This window comes from Eptatretus burgeri, chromosome 3 (genome assembly GCF_056783735.1).
Source record: "Eptatretus burgeri isolate ZD-2024b chromosome 3, Ebu_testis_v1, whole genome shotgun sequence".
Classification (NCBI taxonomy): domain Eukaryota; kingdom Metazoa; phylum Chordata; class Myxini; order Myxiniformes; family Myxinidae; genus Eptatretus; species Eptatretus burgeri.
This window is the reverse complement of record NC_140963.1, coordinates 131,312,043-131,333,684: the sequence shown is the minus strand read 5'-3', so window position 1 is coordinate 131,333,684 and position 21,642 is coordinate 131,312,043. Positions and strand designations below refer to the sequence as shown.

The window sequence follows — 21,642 nt, the reverse complement described above, 5'->3', positions numbered from 1 at the left end:
TTGCCTGCTCGACTGTACATACGTCATGTGGTACATCGGTTCGTGGTCTGTGCAAACGTTATAACTTTATTTTAAAACATCTGTTTTTCACCAGATTTGCCTTGATTCCCTGTTGAGTAGCTCGCAAAACCGCAGAAAATATAGGCACAAATATGGCAGAGGATATGGATCGGCAGTCCCTCTCGGGACAGGGCACGAGGTTTAGCAGTGAATGCATTAAATCATATAGCTCAATGAAGCTAGTTAATTTTGTTATGTTCCTCAATTTTTTTTGTTCACTCAATATTCTCCAAACAGTAGAAAAAGATGTTTTTAATGCTTTGTAAATTTCACTTTTTCTTGTGTATATATGGAGAAGAAGGGAACATAGCCTTGCTTGCTTAACGTAAAGAGGTATTTCGGCTTCGTTATAAAACTCGTTATTTCTTTGAATTACCAGATATCACTCCGGATTTCGACACTTATTTAATCCGGATGATATTGAATCCTCAGAGGCGAAATAATACGAGGTCCATCTGAAAAGTAAAGGGACTGAGCCTACTGTGTGCTCCACTTACACAACTTGAATGAACGGGTTGCGTCACAGTCTTTCGCAACATTCCAGCAATATATATGATTGGTGATGGTTGACTGCGCTCATTGTGTGATTTTTTTACAGGTCGTGCTTTACACGTTTAGTCTGAGGAGTCGTGAGCAGAGAGCCAATCTGAAGTTTCTTGCCAAGCTTGGCAATACACCTTCCGAATCCTTTGCAATGCTACAGCACGTCTACAGGGAAGACTGTAGACTACAAGAAGAAGTCTACAGGGAAAAATGATGTCATGTACACATGCAATTGAATGGCACAAGAGGTTCAAAGAGGGCCGGGAGGAGGTTGAAGACAATCCATGGTCTGGAAGACCTTCAATGAGCAGAACGGCAGAAACATTGAGGGTGTGAAGCAGATGGTGCGCTCAGATCGTTGACACGGTGCAGATCATTGTTGAGAAACTTTCCATCAACAAGGACACTGTCTGGAGCATCATCACTGAAAACCTCGAAATGCGCAAGATGTGCGCAAAGATGGTCCCCAAGCTGTTGTCCGAGGACCAGAAACAGCAAAGAATCACTGTCTGTCAAGACATTATCGAGCGCCTCGAGGACGATCCAGACCTGCTCGGGAGAGTCATTACTGGCGATGAATCGTGGATATTTAGAATACGATCCCGATACCAAACGGCAGAGTCATCACTGGAAAAGTCTGGCATCACCAAGACAAAAGAAAGCAAGGATGTCGAAGTCGAATGTCAAGGTGATGCTCATCGCGTTTTTTGACTTCAATGGCATCGTCCACTTCGACTTTCCACAACAGGGTCAAACAGTGAATCAATACGTGTACAAGGAGATCCTCCAGCACCTTATGAGATCAGTCTGGGGCAAGAGGAGGGATCTGTGGAGTACAACGCCTGGGTGCTCCACCATGACAACGCCCCTGCTCACAGTGCCCTGAGCATCCGACAGTTTCTGGCGGAGAGGAACGTGCCAACTCTGGAGCAACCCCCGTATTCGCCAGACTTGGCCCCTTGTGATTTTTTCCTATTCCCCAAGCTCAAGGGGGTGTTCAAGGGGACCCGATTTCCTGATGTGGAGGCCATCAAAAGGGCTGTGACGAAGGAGCTCCGGAGGATTCCAGAAGAAGCCTTCCGGGGGTGCATCGAAGCATGGAAGAAGAGAATGGACAAATGTGTGAGACTGGAGGGAAACTATTTTAAAGGGGACAAGCTGTAATTTCAGTATATGTTTTGGAATGAAATTTCCGTGACGTCAGTCCTGTTACTTTTTAGATGGACCTCGTATTTCGGTGATATACTTAAATTTAGTCCGTGAGAGTAGATTGTGGGAAATCGTATCATATAATTCATGAAATCACTCCAAGCTCCTAATTTGAAAATTATAGTACTTACAAAAGCGATGCCTGCAGCGATTCATAGTGATGATGAACAGGCATTTGATAATATGAGTGAGGGAAGTGAAAAATACAACTTTATCGTTAAGAAATCGTTGCAGCCTGTTCCAAGTCAAGGCATGGTTGAGCAGGCCAAAAAAACATGGCAGCTTCAGACCCCAGTGATGTTACCTCGGAAACACCTTGAGACCCCTTATAGAGTGAGGTGGCCGAGTTTAAATAAGGCCGTTAATTATCTTCAAAAGGGATGTTTTAATGAACTCAAACACCAAATTTTCACTCTTGCACTTCTTTGGAGTTTTCTTCGTTTGCATGCAAAGTTTTAGGCTGCTAGGTTTTATGGTTTTGGAATTATGGAGGACACACACGCACTGACACACAAGCTTTTATTAGTATAGATAGTATTAATTTGTGATTGGATTGATGCTGTTTGGAATGAAAATGGAGAGATTGAGTTTAAAGCAGATTGACGAAATTATATCAGGGGTTCCACCTGTGACATTCGCAGAATCGACATTTGTAGCTTCACCATTTTTGACCTAACTCCTTAATTGTCTTCAAAAGGGGTATTTTAATTAACCCAAACACCCAATTTTCACTCTTGCACTTCCTTTGAGTTGTCTTAGTATGCATGCAAAGTTTCGGGCTGCTCGGTTTTATGGTTTTGGAGTTATGGAGGAGACGCACACTGACACACACACACACACACACACACACACACACACACACACACACACACACACACACTGACATTTATTAGTACTAGTGCATGCCCGTAGGTGCGTGCCCACAGGTGCAAGCAAAACAAAACAAAAAAAACTTTCAAACCGCATGCCAGAAACAACTACACAGGCCGTTCCTTCGCTCTCACGTGCCCGTACATGCGTGGCCGTACATGCAAAAAAAAAAAAACTTTCAAACCGCGTGCCAGAAACAACAACCACACAGGCCGTTCCTTCACTCTCGTAAATGAGGACTGGATCGGGGCATTGTGTTTATCTATAAATGCGCATAAGAAATCGAGAAATTATTAGAATACAGTAAGTCATCACAATCCGGAAGTAGTGTGTGCCCATATGGAATGTTCACATGCAATCCACAAATTATCGCTTGCATTGAAGTAACAACTGCTGTGATATTTACACACACAGAGTTACTTAAAATGCAAATTAAAATCAAGTTTACCTCCCTGTCTTTGCTTGCCATGACATTCGCTTCCCTTGACCATTGTCACTCCTACGCCACGGTGAGGCGACAGGGTAGGATTTGTAGGAGACCTAAAAGTACAGTGTCATGAGGTATTCCATGTTCAAATTGTTTTAGTTTTAAAATAGTTTTAAAAAAAATAGTTTGCAAAGCATACCACCAAAATGAGATGTGTTTCGTTGGGAAGCATGTTGAGTAGAGCTGAATTTCTTAACACTTCCAAAGGCCAAACCGTTTTGACACTTGGAAACCAAAAAAAGTTGTGCACTTTTTTGATAAATTATTTTTGGAACAATTTTTCTTCAATAAATAATAATAAAAATTGTCTCCATGTACACACCTTTATCTCGTTAGCACCTCTTCATAAAAAAACATTGCTGAGGAAACGGGCCTTCTTCTTTGTTTCCTCGTCCAGGGAAAGAATGCGGAGGCTGCTGGATCTGCCAACGTTTTGATAAATTATTTTTGGAACAATTTTTCTTCAATAAATAATAATAAAAATTGTCTCCATGTACACACCTTTATCTCGTTAGCACCTCTTCATAAACAACATTGCTGAGGAAACAGGCCTGCTTCTTCTTTGTTTCCTCGTCCAGGGCAAGAATGCGGAGGCTGCTGGATCTGCCAACTCTACTGGCCGCCACGTAGACCTGACCATGGCTGACGAAGTCTCTTGTGCAGAAGACCCCAACACGGTGTAGCGATTGCCCTTGGGATTTATTCACAGTCATGGCAAAGCATGGTCGTACTGGAAACTGCCGACGCCACAGAGTGAACGGGAAGATGTTGTCAGATGGACTCAAGGTTATGCGTGGAATGAGCAATGTGCGTCCAGAATTGACACCCATCACAGATTTTGCAACCAACAGATTTGGAAGGATCTGATGGATGATGTACCTTGAGCCATTGCAGTGCCTGCTCTGCTGGTCGAAGTTTCGTAGCAGCATGATCACCATACCCACCTTGAGAGTGATCCGATGTGGAGGCATACCAGATGGACAGAGGGTGTTCAGGAACTCAGGCGGATACAAATGATCACACTCAGATTCCGCTGTATTGACGCGACAGCAAACATGTTCCTCCCCTGGAAATATGGTTGTCATGTAGAAATTTACCTGATCGACTTCGGAATTGGTCGGACATAGTATAACACGCTCACATAGCCACTTGGGGTTTGTAATGTTGTTGTGCAAGTCCTCGTACACCCAAGTGACAATATCCTGAAGTTTTTCACCTGGAAGAATGAGTGGTTCCCTGAGCTCAAAAGCAAATTCACCCTCTTCTGGATTGACAGGAATCTTCCCTTCACCAAGATCCAGCAGGAATTTTGCAAAATCAGATTCGTCCTGTTGTTCTCCAGCACCCTACATGATCCTCATGTTTACTGTGAGACAAAGTATCTGCACTTTTCTCCACAGGTATGAGTGCTTGAAACACCTTCCAACTATGTCAATACGGCTACCGTGTGGCACAAAGGGAAGGATCTGCCTCCAGTCACCACTGAAAACCATTGTGATGCCGCCAAATGGTTCCTCTGAGCCCTGAAGCCACTGGAATGTTCGATCTGCTGCCTCCAATGCACGACGATCCATCATTGAAACCTCATCCACCACCATTATATTCGTCATTCGTATGAGTACTGCAGTGGTGTCATTTTCACTGATGTTGCAAGTGGACTCATCAGTGAGAATGAGAGGACACTTGGTCCTACTATGGAAGGTGGCCCCTTTAGGCAGCAGAGTAGCTGCAATACCACTTGCAGCAGTCGCAAGAGCCACTTTGCCCTTTGCTCGCACTTTGTTGAGTATATGAGACAATGTGAATGTTTTCCCAGTCCCACCACTTGCATCAACTGCGATCATCCAGCCATATCCGTGTTCCACACTCGTCATCACTTTATCGACAACAATGCGCTGCTCGTCATTAAGAAGGCACTCTGTTTGAGCGATGTGAGCCTCAAGTTCTCCTATATTGTGCTCTGTTTCGTGCTCGATGACGCGAGGAATGCGAGATTGGATATGAACTTGTTCAGGCTCAGGAAGGCCAAAGCTCTTAGTGAGCGAAAAGCCGTGCCTCTCAATTTTGTCCCTCAGCTCCAGTAGCACTTCACTCACAATGCGTTCATTTGGCTCATTCACACCTGCTGCACGCATGAAGTCCTCGCACAGCGCATACTTGTGCCTTTCCCAGAACTGCACGTGGTTGCCTCTGAGGATGAATATGAGCATGTTGGCAAATACTTCACGGACTGCAGGGCCAAATGCAATATTTGCAACCTCTTCCATAACAGAATCCACCTCCTGGTCATTGTCAACGATGCCGTATGCAATGCAGGCTGCCAGATAGGTCTCCATGACCCTACCACCAACACGACGGAGATCCTGAAAGCATGTGGGGCCAGGCACGCGGTACAGTAGCATGTGTAGATAGTACAATTCGGCATTGTGTGAGTTGACGGAAATAATGGGGAGCCGCCCAACCGTATCAGCCTTACGGTTATCCTGGAAACTCAGCCTTCTCTTCTGCAATTGAAACCTTTTGCTAAAGTAGGTGAAGTGTTGGAACACATCTGGATATAGAACATGACGCACGTGTGGATGGAGATTCATGGCTTCGAAAAAGGCGGTGAGCGTTGTTGAAGGGGGTCCTGACTCCACCACGTTCTGTACGGCACCTTAGTCATTGAACATGATCACCTGCTCATCCTGTAGATGGAGTGCCAGCATCTCGACTGGTGGGTACTTGCTTTGAATGGGGAAATCGTATATGCGCCAGTATCCCTCAGATGCGGTGATGTAACGCCCTAGTTCGTATCGTGTCACTTCATCATGTTGTAATGCCTCTCGCATCCTCTCATGTGGCTCTAGTCTGACCAGGCACTGGTCCGGGCCCTTTTCAAGGTATTTGTACAGGTACTTCACACTGGTGACAGCACATACGATCTCAAGGTTGATGTGAGCATCATACCTGAGGACAATATATGGGTTGCAAGGCACAACCCAGGCATTGGTAACCAATTCGTTAGCACCACTTCGTATTGTCTTCATGATGGGATCACCAGTTGCTGCTTCTGACCGTCTTCTGTACAGGGGATAGGAGTCATCAGAGAAGCCTGTCGTTTCTCGTCGGGCTTTGGGATAGTCCTTTGTGCACTTCCGGTCTGCCATGCAAGGGCTCGAGATGTTCCATTCCTCACATGGGCCGTGAATCATGTGTGATGTCACGATACAGTGTAGTTCCGGATTTGTGCGTTTGTCAGGAATCTCAGCAGAGACCACGCGATTGACATCTGCTGGTGTTCTGGGCTTGTCGCGAGGTACCACGGTCAGGAGCATGTCTATATGGGGAAGGTGACGCTTTTGTGTTTCCTTCATCATCACATAAGCGTCCATGTGCCCCAAGATGTCATGCTTGAGGAGGTCTGCTTTGAGTGCTTCCACCTTCATATGAAACACCCAGGCGATGATATCAGGTCTTTCATTGGCTGACCGACCCTCAAAAAGTGATTGTTTAATTTCTGGCCACTCTGGGTTGCAGGTGAATGTTAGGAAAAAGTCAGGTTTTCCCTTGACTCGGACCAAAGCCATTGCATCAAGAAACTCTTTGGCAGAAAATTGACGGCGGCAGAATGGTGAGGCGTTCAGGTAGCACGGCAGCGTCACTGTTCAACGCATCAACAATGATCTTATACTTTTCTGCCTTAATTGACTACTGGTTGCAGCGAATCCAATTAAGACGGTGCGACTCAATTTTTGCCATCATGTCGCATACATATTGCTGTGTCAACTTTCCAGCACGAAGCAGTAGATTGAAGTGATGAGTAGGATCACGTACTTGGAGATGGTAGCGGTAGAAAGATGTTGGTGTTATCCCTGCTAACTCAGTGTGGTACCCCTGGGAGCCGCAGGGTAGCAGAATTATGTATGAGAGAGCGTCATGCGCTGGATGCATGGCGTCTATTGTCTGTAAACCTCCTCCTCTGAGGTGAACACCGACTGCCAGCCTTCCAAACTGCTCTGTTGTCATTGCCCCTGGTGCAATGACAGCCACATCGCTGTCTGGTGAGGGAAGGTTGACGGTACCATGATGAAGGTCTCGGCGCCGTGTGCGACCTGTTAACACAATTTTCAGTTCATTGGCGCTATCATTATGAACCACATACTCAATGGCTGATTTGAATTGCTGGACGTATGGGTTGCACTCATGAATGGCCTGTTGTGCTCTTAGCAAAAAATGCTCATTCAGGCTACTGTTCGAGGTGTGGGCACGACGATACTCCAGCTCATGGGCTGGATCGTGAAAGTAGATCTGAGCAAAGCGTGGGGTACAACCCAGATCGGCAAGAGGAGCACCAATGTAATGGTAAACCTTACCTTGTATGCCCACTCCAGGATTGAAGCCAGGCATACCTATCTCTCGGACACCGATACTTGCCATTGCCAGCGCGTTGTTTTACTGTTTCGCGTGCTTCACAAAGTCCTGGTTAAGGAAAAGGTTTTTAATAGCATCTGGAGGTTGTAATGGAATTGAACCGGGTTTTGGATTCGTAGGATCATGCTTGAGGTCGACCTTGCCGTGGTTGCAGCAAAATCCTCTTCTCTCCTCGTCCACACAAAAGCATCACAATGTGAGCATTTAGTGCATTGAAATAATGAGGTCCTGCTCAACGCGGGCCTGTACTCAACATGAAGTCGCTCTCGGAAAAAATCTGAATCATCGTATCGACCAAGGTTGCGATTCTCACGGTGAGCCTGCTCTAGTCTCGCACGGTGTACGTTCTGATGGCGCAGGGCATCCCTTACTTGCCGGTCTTCTCGCTGGTGAGGGATTTCTTCTGCACGATGCCTTGCCTCGCGTTCAGTGTTGTCTGCCAAGCGAGCAGTTCGTTCTTCATCCTTTTCAGCTGCACGATGCCTTGCCTCGCGTTCAGTGTTGTCTGCCAAGCGAGCAGTTCGTTCTTCATCCGTTTCAGCTGCACGATGCCTTGCCTCACGTTCAGTGTTGTCTGCCAAGCGAGCAGTTCGTTCTTCATCCGTTTCAGCTGCACGACACCTTGTCACGCGCATAGCGTCGCATGTCAAGCGAGCAGCTCGTTCTTCATCAGTTTATTCTGCACGGCGCCTTGCCTCGCGTCCAGTGTTGTCTGCCAAGCGAGCAGCTCGTTCTTCTTCCGTTTCTTCTGCACGATGCCTTGCCTCGCGTTCAGTGTTGTCTGCCAAGCGAGCAGTTCGTTCTTCATCCATTTCAGCTGCACGACACCTTGTCACGCGCGTAGCGTCGCATGTCAAGCGAGCAGCTCGTTCTTCATCAGTTTCTTCTGCACGGCGCCTTGCCTCACGTTCAGTGTTGTCTGCCAAGCGAGCAGCTAGGTTCTTCATCCGTTTGAGCTGCACGACGCCTTGTCATGCGCGTTGCGTCGCGTGTCAAGCGAGCAGCTCGTGCTTCGTTGGATTCCATTGCACGTGCACGACGCGCAGCTTCGTTCCTTCGCTGTCGTAAACGACAATTGGATTGGGGCATTGTGTTTAAGAAAGTACAGAAATCGAAAAAGAACGAATACAGTAAGTCGATAAATCAAGAAAAAATCGAGAAAGAATACAGTAATCATCACTGACTGGATTGGGGTATTGGGTTTAAGAAAATCGAGAAAGAAATCGAGAAAGTACAGAAATCGAGAAAGAAAGAATACAGTAATCGTCACTATCCGGAAGTGAAGTCCTCACTGTCCGGAAGTTCACATATGGCAGTTACGATTATTCGCAATTTAGTTTTAATGGCCAATTATTCAATTAGCGCCAACGTATTTTGCCTTTTATCGCAAGGAAAAACACAAAGAGAAGAGGAAAGAGGAGAAAAAAAACGTGCAAAAAATAATTTACTTCCTGCTTCGGAGCATACCAGCACTCTGATGTTACCCAAATTTATGCACCATCTAATAAAACGATCATAACTTTGGGCATTGTGTTTATCTATAAATGCGCATAACTAATCGAGAAATTATTAGAATACATGAAAAAAATAACCGTGCAAAAAAAAAATTTACTTCCTGCTTTGGAGCATACCAGCACTCTGATGTTACCGAAATTTATGCACCGTCTAATCTGAAAACGATCATAACTTGGGGCATTGTGTTTATCTATATATGCGCATAAGAAATCGAGAAATTATTAGAATACACGAAGTCATCATTATCCGGAAGTCCGTACGTTGTAACCCGTAATGGCAAACGCGGCTGAGCTTCCCTTCCCTATCGGCCACGCCCACGCAACAACGTGTCTTGTCATTGGTTTGGTAAATAAATGGCCATAACTTGGGAAGCACTTGTCCGATTAATATCAAACCTTGAAAAGGCACATCCTCAGGTCTCCAGCAATACACCTGGCAAGTTTCAATTAGATTGGACCAGTGGTTGTCGAGAAACAGTGGTCACAGACACACACACACACACACACACACACACACACACACACACACACACACACACACACACACACACACACACACACACACACACACAGATTGCTGGAATTATACATAGATAAATGGATTTAGATATGCATTTTGAATGTTGAAAAAAATCCTTTTGTTTCCCACATTCAAAAATTCACCCTTTTGTCACCAATAGAACATCCTCAAGACCTGTGTTGATCCTGTCTTCTCCTTTTTCTTGCCATTTTTCAGGTTTCTCTCAAACAGCCATCTGCCTTCATCATAGAAAGTTGTCAACATCATTGACATTCATCAGTGCCAAGACAGATTCCTTGAAGTACAGATCAGTCAGCCTTATTCGCATTCTACATGAAATAGCGGGGTCCATCTTTCCACTCATAATGTGGTCTCTGATCACCAGTTTAGTTTCCTTCCATCCATGCGAATCCACTTGACACAGGCTCCTTCTGCTCAGTCAGCAATGGATGAATATCTTGAAACTCAATGATAACCTGGTCAACCATTTACAACATTGCTGGCAAGACGACATTTGTTTATGAAGGGTGCAAAATAGCACAATATTGAGCCCCCTCCCCCCCCCCAGCCACCTTGTGTACTTCATCCATGCCCTTTCTCTCCCTGACTCTTGAAGGAATCTCTTCCCAAGCTCTTTCTCCCTTCTCTCAAACTCCTCCCCATTCCAAGGAAATCTAACAGGTGGAGGCCAATAAGCCCATCATGCCTATGCGAACACCAAACTAATTTATCCACACAAGTTCCAGGGAAGAAAATGCCAAAAAAGTTTTTAATCAACGAAATATATATTTTTTCATTTATTTATTTGTTTGTTTGTTTGTTTATTTTTTGTAGTTTTTGTATTTTTCTTTTTCTTTTCTTCCCCTCAGGGGAGGGGGTATGGTCTCGGTTAAAAACACAAGTCAACCACAAACCCCCCTTGACAAGACCCCCACCAACAGCACTCTGTACACATGCACACAATCACCCATCAATGCTCAAACTACTGAAAAGTTTTATCAACATCCCCATACCCCTTCTATCTCCACAACTTCCAGGTACCTATCTAATTCTAATTTAAACTTATCTACTTTTTCTGCTGTCTCTACCTTTCCAGGGAGACCATTCCATGCATTAACTACTCTCTGAGTAAAAGTTCCCTGCCTTACTACAGTCTTAACTGTCCTCTTCTTTACCTTCAGGTGATGGCCCCTGGTCCTATCACTGTCTACTCTGTTGAATAATACATCTCCACTTCTTTCCTTACATTTCTTATCTCCACTTATGTCCTTACAAACTTACATTTCCCTTTCATTTCACAATTTTAATTTTCTCTACACTAGCCACCCTACCCATTTCCTCATTGTACACCCAATAAACAACTGCCCCCCCCCAAGTCCCACATTTGTCCTGTCTATCCACAAAGATAGACAAGCAAAGAATCCCATTTACTACTAACAGAGGTGCAGTCTGTGCAGTTACTTCGTCGTACTATTTGTGATAGCCTTCCTTGCACTGACCATATCTCGAAACTGGCCTCCAAGGTCAGTCGCAATCTTGGAGTACTTCATTCAGCAAGGTCATTTTTGACCATTTTAACAAGTAATGGAGTACAAGGTGTTCTTCTATGTTGTCGTGGAGTGTGGCTGCTTACGTCTCCCTTCATGCACTCCTTAAAATGGTGGAGTATGAGGTCCTCAGAGGTATTAGTATCTCTTGTCAAGAGGCAGGCTGGCTGAGAGGGAAGCACAATCACTTCTAAGTTGTCTAGCCTGGGTTTGAATCTCTGCCCAGCTATAAACTGTCATTCTGGTGTTTCATCAACACAATGGTGGTTCATCAATGTGTGTGACGTCCCTCGGATGGACGTTAAACTGGGCGTCCCGTCTGCCGACATTAGTTGGTGGACGTTAAAGATCCCACAGTGTCCTTCATAAAGAATAGACGAACTATCGCTGGCACCATAAACAAATTTCAACTTTCTGTTCCAACCTACAGAGGAAACTGCATCAGCCACACAGCTGTACCCTCAGCGATTGATACTACCCCGCAGCCTTGTACTGCATACCAAAGAAGAAGTCAAGAGGCAAAGGCACAAGGATTTCTTCCGTCTACACTGAAGTCAGATTTCTCAACTCATTGCTTTTCTTCCATTCTTACCTTCTTACCCTTCCTGCTCTCTATACTCTGTTTTTCACACCAGATTTCATGTTTTCATCCAGAAACCCAAACCTTGTCACTCTCTTCAAGTGTCAGCTTTCTTTTGTCCTCATTTTTCTCTGGATACGTCCGTTCATTGTCTTCCTAACAATGTAAGTGGGATAATTGCTCATTGTCATGTGAATTTAAAGGTTTTGATTTTGAAGCTTTGCATGTTGAAATAAGCATCTGTATAATTATTGATTCAACTAGGAAGTATCAATCTGCTATACTGTACAGCACTGTATTTATAAATTTGACATGAAGATCATGACATATTGTTTGTGTTTTTTTTTTTGAAACATGGAAAGTACAGGGGAATGCTCGGATTCGTAGTTATTCAGGGCAACCTCCTGTAAGGAGGGAAGGGAATAAGTCAATCACCGATGAATGAGCTAGAATCACATGTGGACCACCCAGGTGTGGCAGGAAGATGAACACACTCTGAAGATCGTTCATGAGGGATGTGTTTTTGCCAACAATCCAATAGTAACGTGGTAATTCTCCTGAGACTAGTTCCTCTTGATGAAGATTGGAAAAAAAATATGCCACCTTCAGCTGGGTTTACGGACTTCAGAGAACCCATGACATCTGGGATCCCATTGCAGTGTACTCACCAATGGGCCAGCACTGCATCCCATAAACCATGTTTGGATAGCATACACAGACCTTTATGTGACACCCCATGTTAGGCAAGCTTAAAACAAAACAAAATCCAGGTTTGAGAAACGAATACTTTTCTAAACCTGATCATTCATTAAATATTAAATACCACCCGTTGTCGCTTCACTGATGGGAATACCAAGAAGGGGGAGGGGGAAGGGGAGAGAAAGGAATGGCAGGAGAGAGGAGGGGGAAAGAGAGGAAGGGGGATAGGGAGGAGGGAACGACGAGAGGTGGGGAATTAGGGAGTGGGGTGGGAGGGCAAGGAAGGGGGTAAGAGCGAGAAGGGGGCGGGGAGAGCGAATAAGGGGGGAGAGTGATGCCTCACCACATGACGCTGTACACTCCGGGAGGGAGGGGGTGCAAGGAGGGGGAGGGAGCAAGAGAAAGATTGAGGGAAGGGGGGACAGAGATGAGGAGGAGACAGAGGGGTGTGGGAGGAAAGTGCTACACTTTATTAGGAGGGCGGTAGTGTGGAGGGGACATAGAGAGGGCGGCGGGGATAAAAAGAGAATATCATTGAAAGCAGATCGCACAAAAAGGGGAAACGATGTGATATCGTGTTAAAAAAAATTCACACCAGATGACACCGAGGAACCACATGACACTGCGAGGCCAGAAGGCAGATCTCCCGTCCAAAGGCAAAACCTAGTCACTCATTTTTTGATCAAAACTGAGCTAATACTAATTTTGGAGTTACTAGGTTATAGGCTTCATGCTCATGTATAAGTTATTGTAATTTGTTCCCTACGTAATCTTGTACGCTCATGGCAGGACCGAGCAACTCCTACAGAATTCGGTAAATACCACAAAATCCTAGTATCTCAATGGACCAATCTAGATTTACAATGGACCAATGGACAAAATTTACAGGCTAAAATTAGGGAATCCTGTTGAAATCTGTAAAGGAATAATCAAATCTTCTCAAATGGATATGGCTTTAATATATAGAAAAGCAGTTTTTCTTTGTTTTCTCAAAATCAATCAGAAGTGAGTAACTCGGTTCTGCCTTTGGACGGGAGAGATGGAGCCTAAACTTTGTACTTTGATCCATTGACAAGTTATTGGAAAGGATAGGATGTATTTTTTTCATTGTGTTTAGAAAGTTTCCTTCTCCCACACCATCCCTCCGTCCTCCCACCTCATCTCCTCCTTCCTCCCACCTCATCCCCTCCGTCCTCCCACCTCATCTCCTCCGTCCTCTCACCTCATCTCCTCCGTCCTCCCACCTCCCCTCTCCGTCCTCACACCTCTTCCCCTCCGTCCTCACCCCTCCTATCCTCCGTCCTCCCACCTCCTCCCCTCCGTCCTCCCACCTCATCCCACCTCCTCCCCTCCTCTGTCCTCTCTCCTCATCCCCTCCATCCTCCCACCTCCTCCGCTCCATCCTCCTTCCCCGCCCTACACCCACAAAGGAATTTTCATCAGGCGTATATTTGGAGAAGTTGGCTAAGATGGATTTTCCTTTCATGGAACCCCAATTTCAGAGTAGGCCCATCAAGCATGTGCAATGGTTGCCAATTGTTTGGTCATGTTCTATCCTTTTTAAATGCTGAGCATCACATGCTCTATCTGTTTTGAATGATGAGCATCAAGCAAGGAAGAGCACGTACCATTTTATAAGTCTTTGGTATGACTCAGTGAGGGTGAGAACTGCTGACCTCCAAGACTCAGACCATACGCTCCAACCATTACACCACTGATGATCATTGAAAGGGAATTTGAAAAGAAGTCGAACTTGTGTCATTTTAAACCCAAGACAGGACTTTCCAAATGATGTATGAATGTGAATGATGCTTTTCACGCATGCGCTGTGTGTGCATTTTCAGCGACTCTTCTGCTAGCCTGGGTACTTTTAACCTGCCATTGCTTGCGTGAAATCTGCACATCAAATAGTCTTTTAAACATACTTTTCATCATTTAAACGTTGGAGTTACAACTTGAAGATGGTTAACCATAATTGTGCTGTTCCTGGATGCAAAACGGACTCAGAAATATCGGAAATATACTCACCCGTCTACTTTTTCCTTCGGGCCTTCCGCCAGCCCATGTCGTCTGCATTTTGCATGACAGAAACTGCAAGATCTCAGTTTTTTTGGGCGAACTTATAAAGTTCTCCAACTCTTTCACTGTGCAGAGACACATCCCTCTCTATCAGGTACTTTTCCAAGTTTTTTTGGATTATCATAGAAGCTTTGTGAGCCATTTTAGGTAATAATCCTTATCGCGCGCACGCACGCACGCACGCACGCACGCACGCACACACACACACACACACACACACACACACACACACACACACACACACACACACACACACACACACACACACACACACACACACATATACACACACATACACACACACATACACATACACATACACATACACATACACATACACATACACATACACATACACATACACATACACATACACATACACATACACATATACACACACCACTTTACGAGCATTGCTGCTCAGGGGTTATACAAATGCGCACCAAGCATTCTGGGTCGGGTTATGTAATTTTGAAAGTCCCGTATTGTCGACTCAAAAAAACAGGAGTGATCCGCTATGCTTTGCCATCAAACTGGTTGGTTTGTGGTGGGGGGGGGAGAGGGATTGTGAGAGTGGGGGGGGGTGTGGTCTAATTTTCTGGGCCTGTCGAGATTCCAGAACGTGCTCTTGGAGGGTTTAAAAGGCAGAAGAGGCTCAGCTGCTCACATTGCCACATTCATCTGTGGGCATTAACAGTTGCTGTGAAGAGACCTAAAAAAAAAACTTCTGTAAGAAAAAGATAAACTTTTTTGTTCCCTCTATTAATCAATATGACTACAGGTAGTCATCTGGTTCGTGCAAGTAATCTCATTTTTCCATAAGGCAATTACACACTACATAAACAGGCAGCTGAGCTCGACATGTTTCAAAGCATTGATTGCTTGCCAGTTGCCTTCCAGGGTTGTTTGATCCTCCAGGAGTTCAACAGGAAAGTAGGAATAATTGGGGCCGTAAAAGAAGTGGTTGAGGTGGTGTTTGAGACTTCGGGCTGAGTTTGTGCAGTAGATGTAAATACAGGCGTGGGATAATGGTATTGGCAGACACCAGTGTACTTCTGCACATGAGATTTCAAACTTGGGTCACAAGACCATAAGTCACGTGCAGGGGAATCGAGAGCCAGCACTGGCCCCGAGGTGCTGGTGTCTTGTTATGGGATGGTGTCTTGCTCCTCAACGGACTCCGGGCCCTGAGGCAGACGCTCCCCCCCCCGCCCCCCCCCCCCCGATCCCACCTCTCGACGCCCATGGTCACGTGCTTGGATTGGACCACCAAACAGGCAGAACCAAAGAAGTTATCCAGGGACACCCTCACTCAACCGATTACCATCTTGCATAAGTCACGCATTAAAATGTACTTTAACTCACGTCTGACCTCGATTATTATATTTCACAACTTCCAACCCCACTCCACTTCCCCATAGTTCACAAAAATATTATGAGAAATGCGTGTAATCTAAATATTTATTTATTTATTTTTATATTAGGGCCTCTTTTGCCACAAGCGTGCGACGTGAAGCAGATCTTTATTGCGTTCCATTTGCTTACGGAGACAGCAACACGTACAGGGGTACGATGTCATGGTAGGTTACAGCAGTGGATGTACCCATTTGGACTCCCTGCAAAAAGTGCTGTTCTCTGCGGGCCTGCTAAACGTCAGTGAAAGGTAAGCACTGCGCCTGCTGCGGGCAAGATATTACAACTCTGCTTCTGAGCTTTTACCAAATACAACATGAGGTAGCCATTGACCTTTTCCCTTGGAACTCTAACTGCTCAAATTGATCTTTCCTGCCACGAGCCAGCTCATTCCGCCCTGCTCGGTGTCCCGACCGGAGTAGAACCGACAACTTCATAAGCAACTGCTTCACCCTGTTAGCATCCCAACTGCCAGAATCTTTCCTCCATATCCTGCGTCTCCACCCCCTGGCATCTAGAGCAGGTCGGTATGAGGAATGTTTGTAGGTGCCAAACAAGCCTTGCACTCACACTTATCTTCCTTGCTTTATCGACGCACGCACTTACTTTCCTGTTGTTTGGCTAACATGTGCAACACTCACAATCTAAAGTACACACAGTACTTCGTAACGATTTCAATCCGCCCCCAAAATCTCTTCAACAGCAAGTCAAGTCTGCCCCTTGATGACCAAAGAGCCTTGCTTGGACACGAAATTAAACACACTGCTGGAGAATGAAGAAGTCGTTTTCATGGTCAACGGTAATGTCGATCTGCGTCGTTAGGTAGAACGATGGACGAAATCAACAAGACGTTGATTTTAGTATGCTAGCCAAGGTGGGAAGCCAGGAGAAATTGACTTTGAGGGAGTTGACCCTTCATCGGATGATGATGTTCTCTGGCTGACTGATCCTCTTAATATATCATTGTGATATTATTGTTGAGTTGTCTGAAATAAATCTGAACACTGTTACCATCAAGTACCTCTTTAGATATTGCATTTGGGGCTGACGATATTAACAAGGTTCAAAATGGAGAATAGAGATAAACATCAAACTGGGACCATACTGGTGTTCTGCATCTTTAAAAGAGTCAGAGACAACAAGATGCTGGTCAGGTTTCCAACCTTCACAGGAGCCGTTTTTCTGGCTGAAATACCATTTTGTTTCTCTGTTGGCAAAAAGAAGATGCACCTGTCAAGGATGAGTGATGGGATATGGGATTTGATAGGTCAAGAGTGTGTACAACAGAAAACAATTAGAGTTGAGAGAACACCTTACCCCACACAGTATTAACAACACTAACAAGGAGAGAGTTAATGAACACCTTACCCCACACAGTATTAACAACACTAAAAAGGAGAGAGTTAATTGAACACCTTACCCCACACAGTATTAACAACACTAACAAGGAGAGAGTTAATTGAACACCTTACCCCACACAGTATTAACAACACTAACAAGGAGAGAGTTAATTGAACACCTTACCCCACACAGTCTTAACAACACTAACAAGGAGAGAGTTCATTGAACACCTTACCCCACACAGTATTAACAACACGAACAAGGAGAGAGTTCAGAGAACACCTTACCCCACACAGTCTTAACAATACTAACAAGGAGAGAGTTCATTGAACACCTTACCCCACACAGTATTAACAACACTAACAAGTAGAGAGTTAATTGAACACCTTACTCCACACAGTATTAACAACACTAACAAGGAGAGAGTTAATTGAACACCTTACCCCACACAGTATTAACAACATGAACAAGGAGAGAGTTCAGAGAACACCTTACCCCACACAGTCTTAACAATACTAACAAGGAGAGAGTTCATTGAACACCTTACCCCACACAGTATTAACAACACTAACAAGTAGAGAGTTAATTGAACACCTTACTCCACACAGTATTAACAACACTAAAAAAGGAGAGAGTAAATTGAACACCTTACCCCACACAGTATTAACAACACTAACAAGGAGAGAGTTCATTGAACACCTTACCCCACACAGTATTAACAACACTAACAAGGAGAGAGTTTATAGAACACCTTACTCCACACAGTATTAACAACACTAACAAGTAGAGAATTTATAGAACACCTTACTCCACACAGTATTAACAACACTAACAAGTAGAGAGTTTATAGAACACCTTACTCCACACAGTATAAACAATACTAACAAGTAGAGAGTTTATAGAACACCTTACCCCACACAGTATTAACAACACTAACAAGGAGAGAGTTCATTGAACACCTTACCCCACACAGTATTAACAACACTAACAAGTAGAGAGTATATAGAACACCTTACTCCACACAGTATTAACAACACTAACAAGTAGAGAGTTTATAGAACACCTTACTCCACACAGTATTAACAACACTAACAAGTCGAGAGTTTATAGAACACCTTACTCCACACAGTATTAACAACACTAACAAGTGGAGAGTTTATCGAACACCTTACTCCACACAGTATTAACAACACTAACAAGTAGAGAGTTTATAGAACACCTTACTCCACACAGTATTAACAACACTAACAAGTAGAGAGTTTATAGAACACCTTACTCCACACAGTATTAACAACACTAACAAGTAGAGAGTTTATAGAACACCTTACTCCACACAGTATTAACAACACTATTAAGTACAGAGTTTATAGAACACCTTACTGCACACAGTAGCAACAACACTAACAAGTAGAGAGTTTATCGAACACCTTACTCCACACAGTATTAACAACACTAACAAGTAGAGAGTTTATAGAACACCTTACTCCACACAGTATTAACAACACTAACAAGTAGAGAGTTTATAGAACACCTTACCCCACACAGTATTAACAACACTAACAAGTGGAGAGTTTATAGAACACCTTACCCCACACAGTATTAACAACACTAACAAGTGGAGAGTTTATAGAACACCTTACTCCACACAATATTAACAACACTAACAAGTGGAAAGTTTATAGAACACCTTACTCCACACAGTATTAACAACACTAACAAGTAGAGAGTTTATAGAACACCTTACTCCACACAGTGTTAACAACACTAACAAGTAGAGAGTTTATAGAACACCTTACTCCACACAGTATTAACAACACTAACAAGTGGAGAGTTTATAGAACATCTTACTCCACACAGTATTAACAACACTAACAAGTGGAGAGTTTTTATAGACCACCTAACCCTGCACAGTATAAAGAAAAAGGACATGGGAAGAGTCTTTTGAACACTTGCTTTGTGTTTCCGAGCACAATCTACGTTTGTTTTGTTCGTGAACCTTACATAACACGTGTGAGTGATGGTTACCACACAACGCGATGTGCCACCGTATTGTCAGAATGCGGAAACCAAAAACGGTTATTCTGCCCTCAGGGTATGATGGCTTGAATGCTCATTCTCCATATTTTTTTTCCACAGTTACTCTGTCTCTGGGATATGAATATTTTTCTAAGTCTTGCTGACCAGAAGGGTTTTGAAAGTGACAAAACGGTGATTTGTGTTCTATTTCCACGTTGTTTTGATTTATTTTTGTAGATTTTTCGTATCCTCGTTGAATAATCGACGTTTTATGTAATTTCCCTTCTTAATGAAGTCCAAGCGTGCAGGGAAAATGGAAAGGCTCAATCTGGCTGCTGAGTGCTCGTGTAGTAAGTGGGAAGCCAAGTCGACACAGCGGATTACTTCGGCGGATTCCTTTTGTCTACTTCTAATGGGTTCCATTCAAGTTTCTCCTCGCACTGCCGGCAAGCTGCGTTTCCCAAGGTCGCGGCGCAGGTGTGATCAGGGCGGCCAGGTGGGGCTGGCAAGCCGTGCACTGCTTTTTGACTTGATGAACAAGCACTTGGCTGGCACAGGTATCTAAAATAATACCTTAAGATTGATGACGAGAGCTTTCAAAAAAATTCTCGAAACGAGTTGTTAAAAACAGTTCAAGACTCGCCAACGTTTCCATGAAATAATTCTAATTATAACGATTTCTACAATTGCGAAGAAAAATATTTCTGGCACTGGAAGAATAGCTTCAAGGTAAGCCTTAAGGCTTAAGGTATGTGCACTCACTTTTTTCTCACCTTTTTACTGTCTTTTGCCTGGTTTTGAAACTCGGTCCAGCTGTGTTTTCACCATATGGTCTTTTACATACAGGGTGAGGCATCAACTCGTTATGATATGCCCTGGAGCTCTGTCAACAGGACTGGCCTCTATTCTTGTTAAAACTCTCTCTTTCTCTTTTTCTCTTACTTTCTCTTTTTCTCTCTCACACGCGTCATTTGTAAAATATACCTTTTTTTTAGCGTTGTTGGATGATTGTGAGTGTCTCCTTCCCAGAACTTTTTGAACCTTTGCTTTGCAGTCACGGATGCAATGAACAATGTTCTAGGTAGTTATAGTGTGCAGCCGGTGCTGGTTGCATCATTTTCTGGGGGTGCAGCTGTGCTGCTGATGCAGTGCCCTCCATTACCAATACACTGGAACTCGTTTTGCCAACCTCGTTCGGATAATGAACAATGATGTAGAACGGTAACGGTGAATGGGGTGCGCACACTACTTTCTTTCCTTGTATTCGTATCGTTCACTCCTGTTAAAATTATGATTATTTAATGAAAGCATATTTAAGGAGATAGTTCTTATCCTCCCAGGAATGTTCATTCTGTTTACCCTGTCTGCTTGTTGGGTGTTTGGTAAGAATTTCACAGGAGCCAAAAATAGAGAACTTCAAACTCATTTATGCTTCAAAGGCAGTTGGTAGACATTAGAAAGGCGATGGATTTGTTGAGAAATAGCAACTGTCACTTTTTTACACCTGGAGAAACCGGAGTTTGATTGGAAAAACGATCAAGTTCGCGCCTGCGAATTGCCTTTCCATTCCCCCCATTGTTTAACGTTTTCTAAGAAGTCGGTTTTAACTTCAGCCTCAATGTCTGTCGAGAAACAAATATAAATGAAAAAACAAAACCAACCGAATGTGAACATGTGTTGTTCAGATGTCATGATACGTGCGTATTCGCTTAAGCACACAAAAAATACATTCAGAATAAAATAAATTAAAAAAAATATATATACATACAGCCTGGAGTCATTGTGAGCCTTTGTTTTCATATCTCGATCATAATTGATATGCATGGACCAAGGTCGAGTGATGTACACTTGATGTACAGTACAGTGATGTACAGTTTAACTGTACAGTGATGTACAGTTAAACTTGAGAATTTGGAGGAAAAGGGAAGCAACTTTTGATGCAAGACACGGAGTGTTGAATATGTTGTGTTTCATGTTCTGCACACGGGTTTCTGTTTCATGTGTTTCTTCTGCACAAAGCTTCCTGCACACGATGCTCGGGGTCTTGGTGCTGGAGGTCTGTTGATCCGAAGGTCGCACACTTCTCGAAGAGCCTCCAATCTGTGGATGAAAAAGCGAAGAAGATCAAAGCCATGGTGAACACAAAATGGTAGGCTTCTGCATCAATCTGAACCTTGAGAATCTCACGACAGTATGTTGTTTTATTGACCTATATGCGAAGGGCGATCAATACATCTGTGACATTAAATAAGTTAACGAAATTAACCCTTTCACTGCTGGATACATAATGTAGTATTTGCTGTGTGAAGGTGGGTGCATATGACAAAGCAAATATGTTTTTAAATGTCATA

General features: G+C 43.9%; 1 protein-coding gene and 1 long non-coding RNA gene across 8 annotated transcripts in view; one reads left to right on the top strand and one right to left on the bottom strand.

Moving 5' to 3' along the window:
• The window catches only part of LOC147030988 (uncharacterized), an 86,551-nt gene that overhangs the window by 37,559 nt on the left and 27,350 nt on the right, over positions 1 to 21,642 (top strand). For 6 of the 7 annotated variants that reach the window (XR_015056611.1, XM_085875622.1, XM_085875621.1 and 3 more), the window contains one exon: positions 21,311 to 21,440. The exons of the other annotated variant lie outside the window; for it this stretch is intronic. Coding sequence is in view for 5 of the 6 variants with exons in the window: in XM_085875622.1 (XP_085731748.1) it covers positions 21,311 to 21,440 (130 nt within the window). In the remaining variant the exon portion in view is untranslated. The remainder of the gene's footprint in view (positions 1 to 21,310; positions 21,441 to 21,642) is intronic. 7 annotated transcript variants of the gene reach the window in all.
• Positions 21,306 to 21,642, bottom strand: part of LOC147030987 (uncharacterized) — an 81,272-nt gene continuing 80,935 nt past the window's right edge. Inside the window, exon 3 of the long non-coding RNA XR_015056613.1 lies at positions 21,306 to 21,391. This is a non-coding gene — a long non-coding RNA (uncharacterized LOC147030987). The remainder of the gene's footprint in view (positions 21,392 to 21,642) is intronic.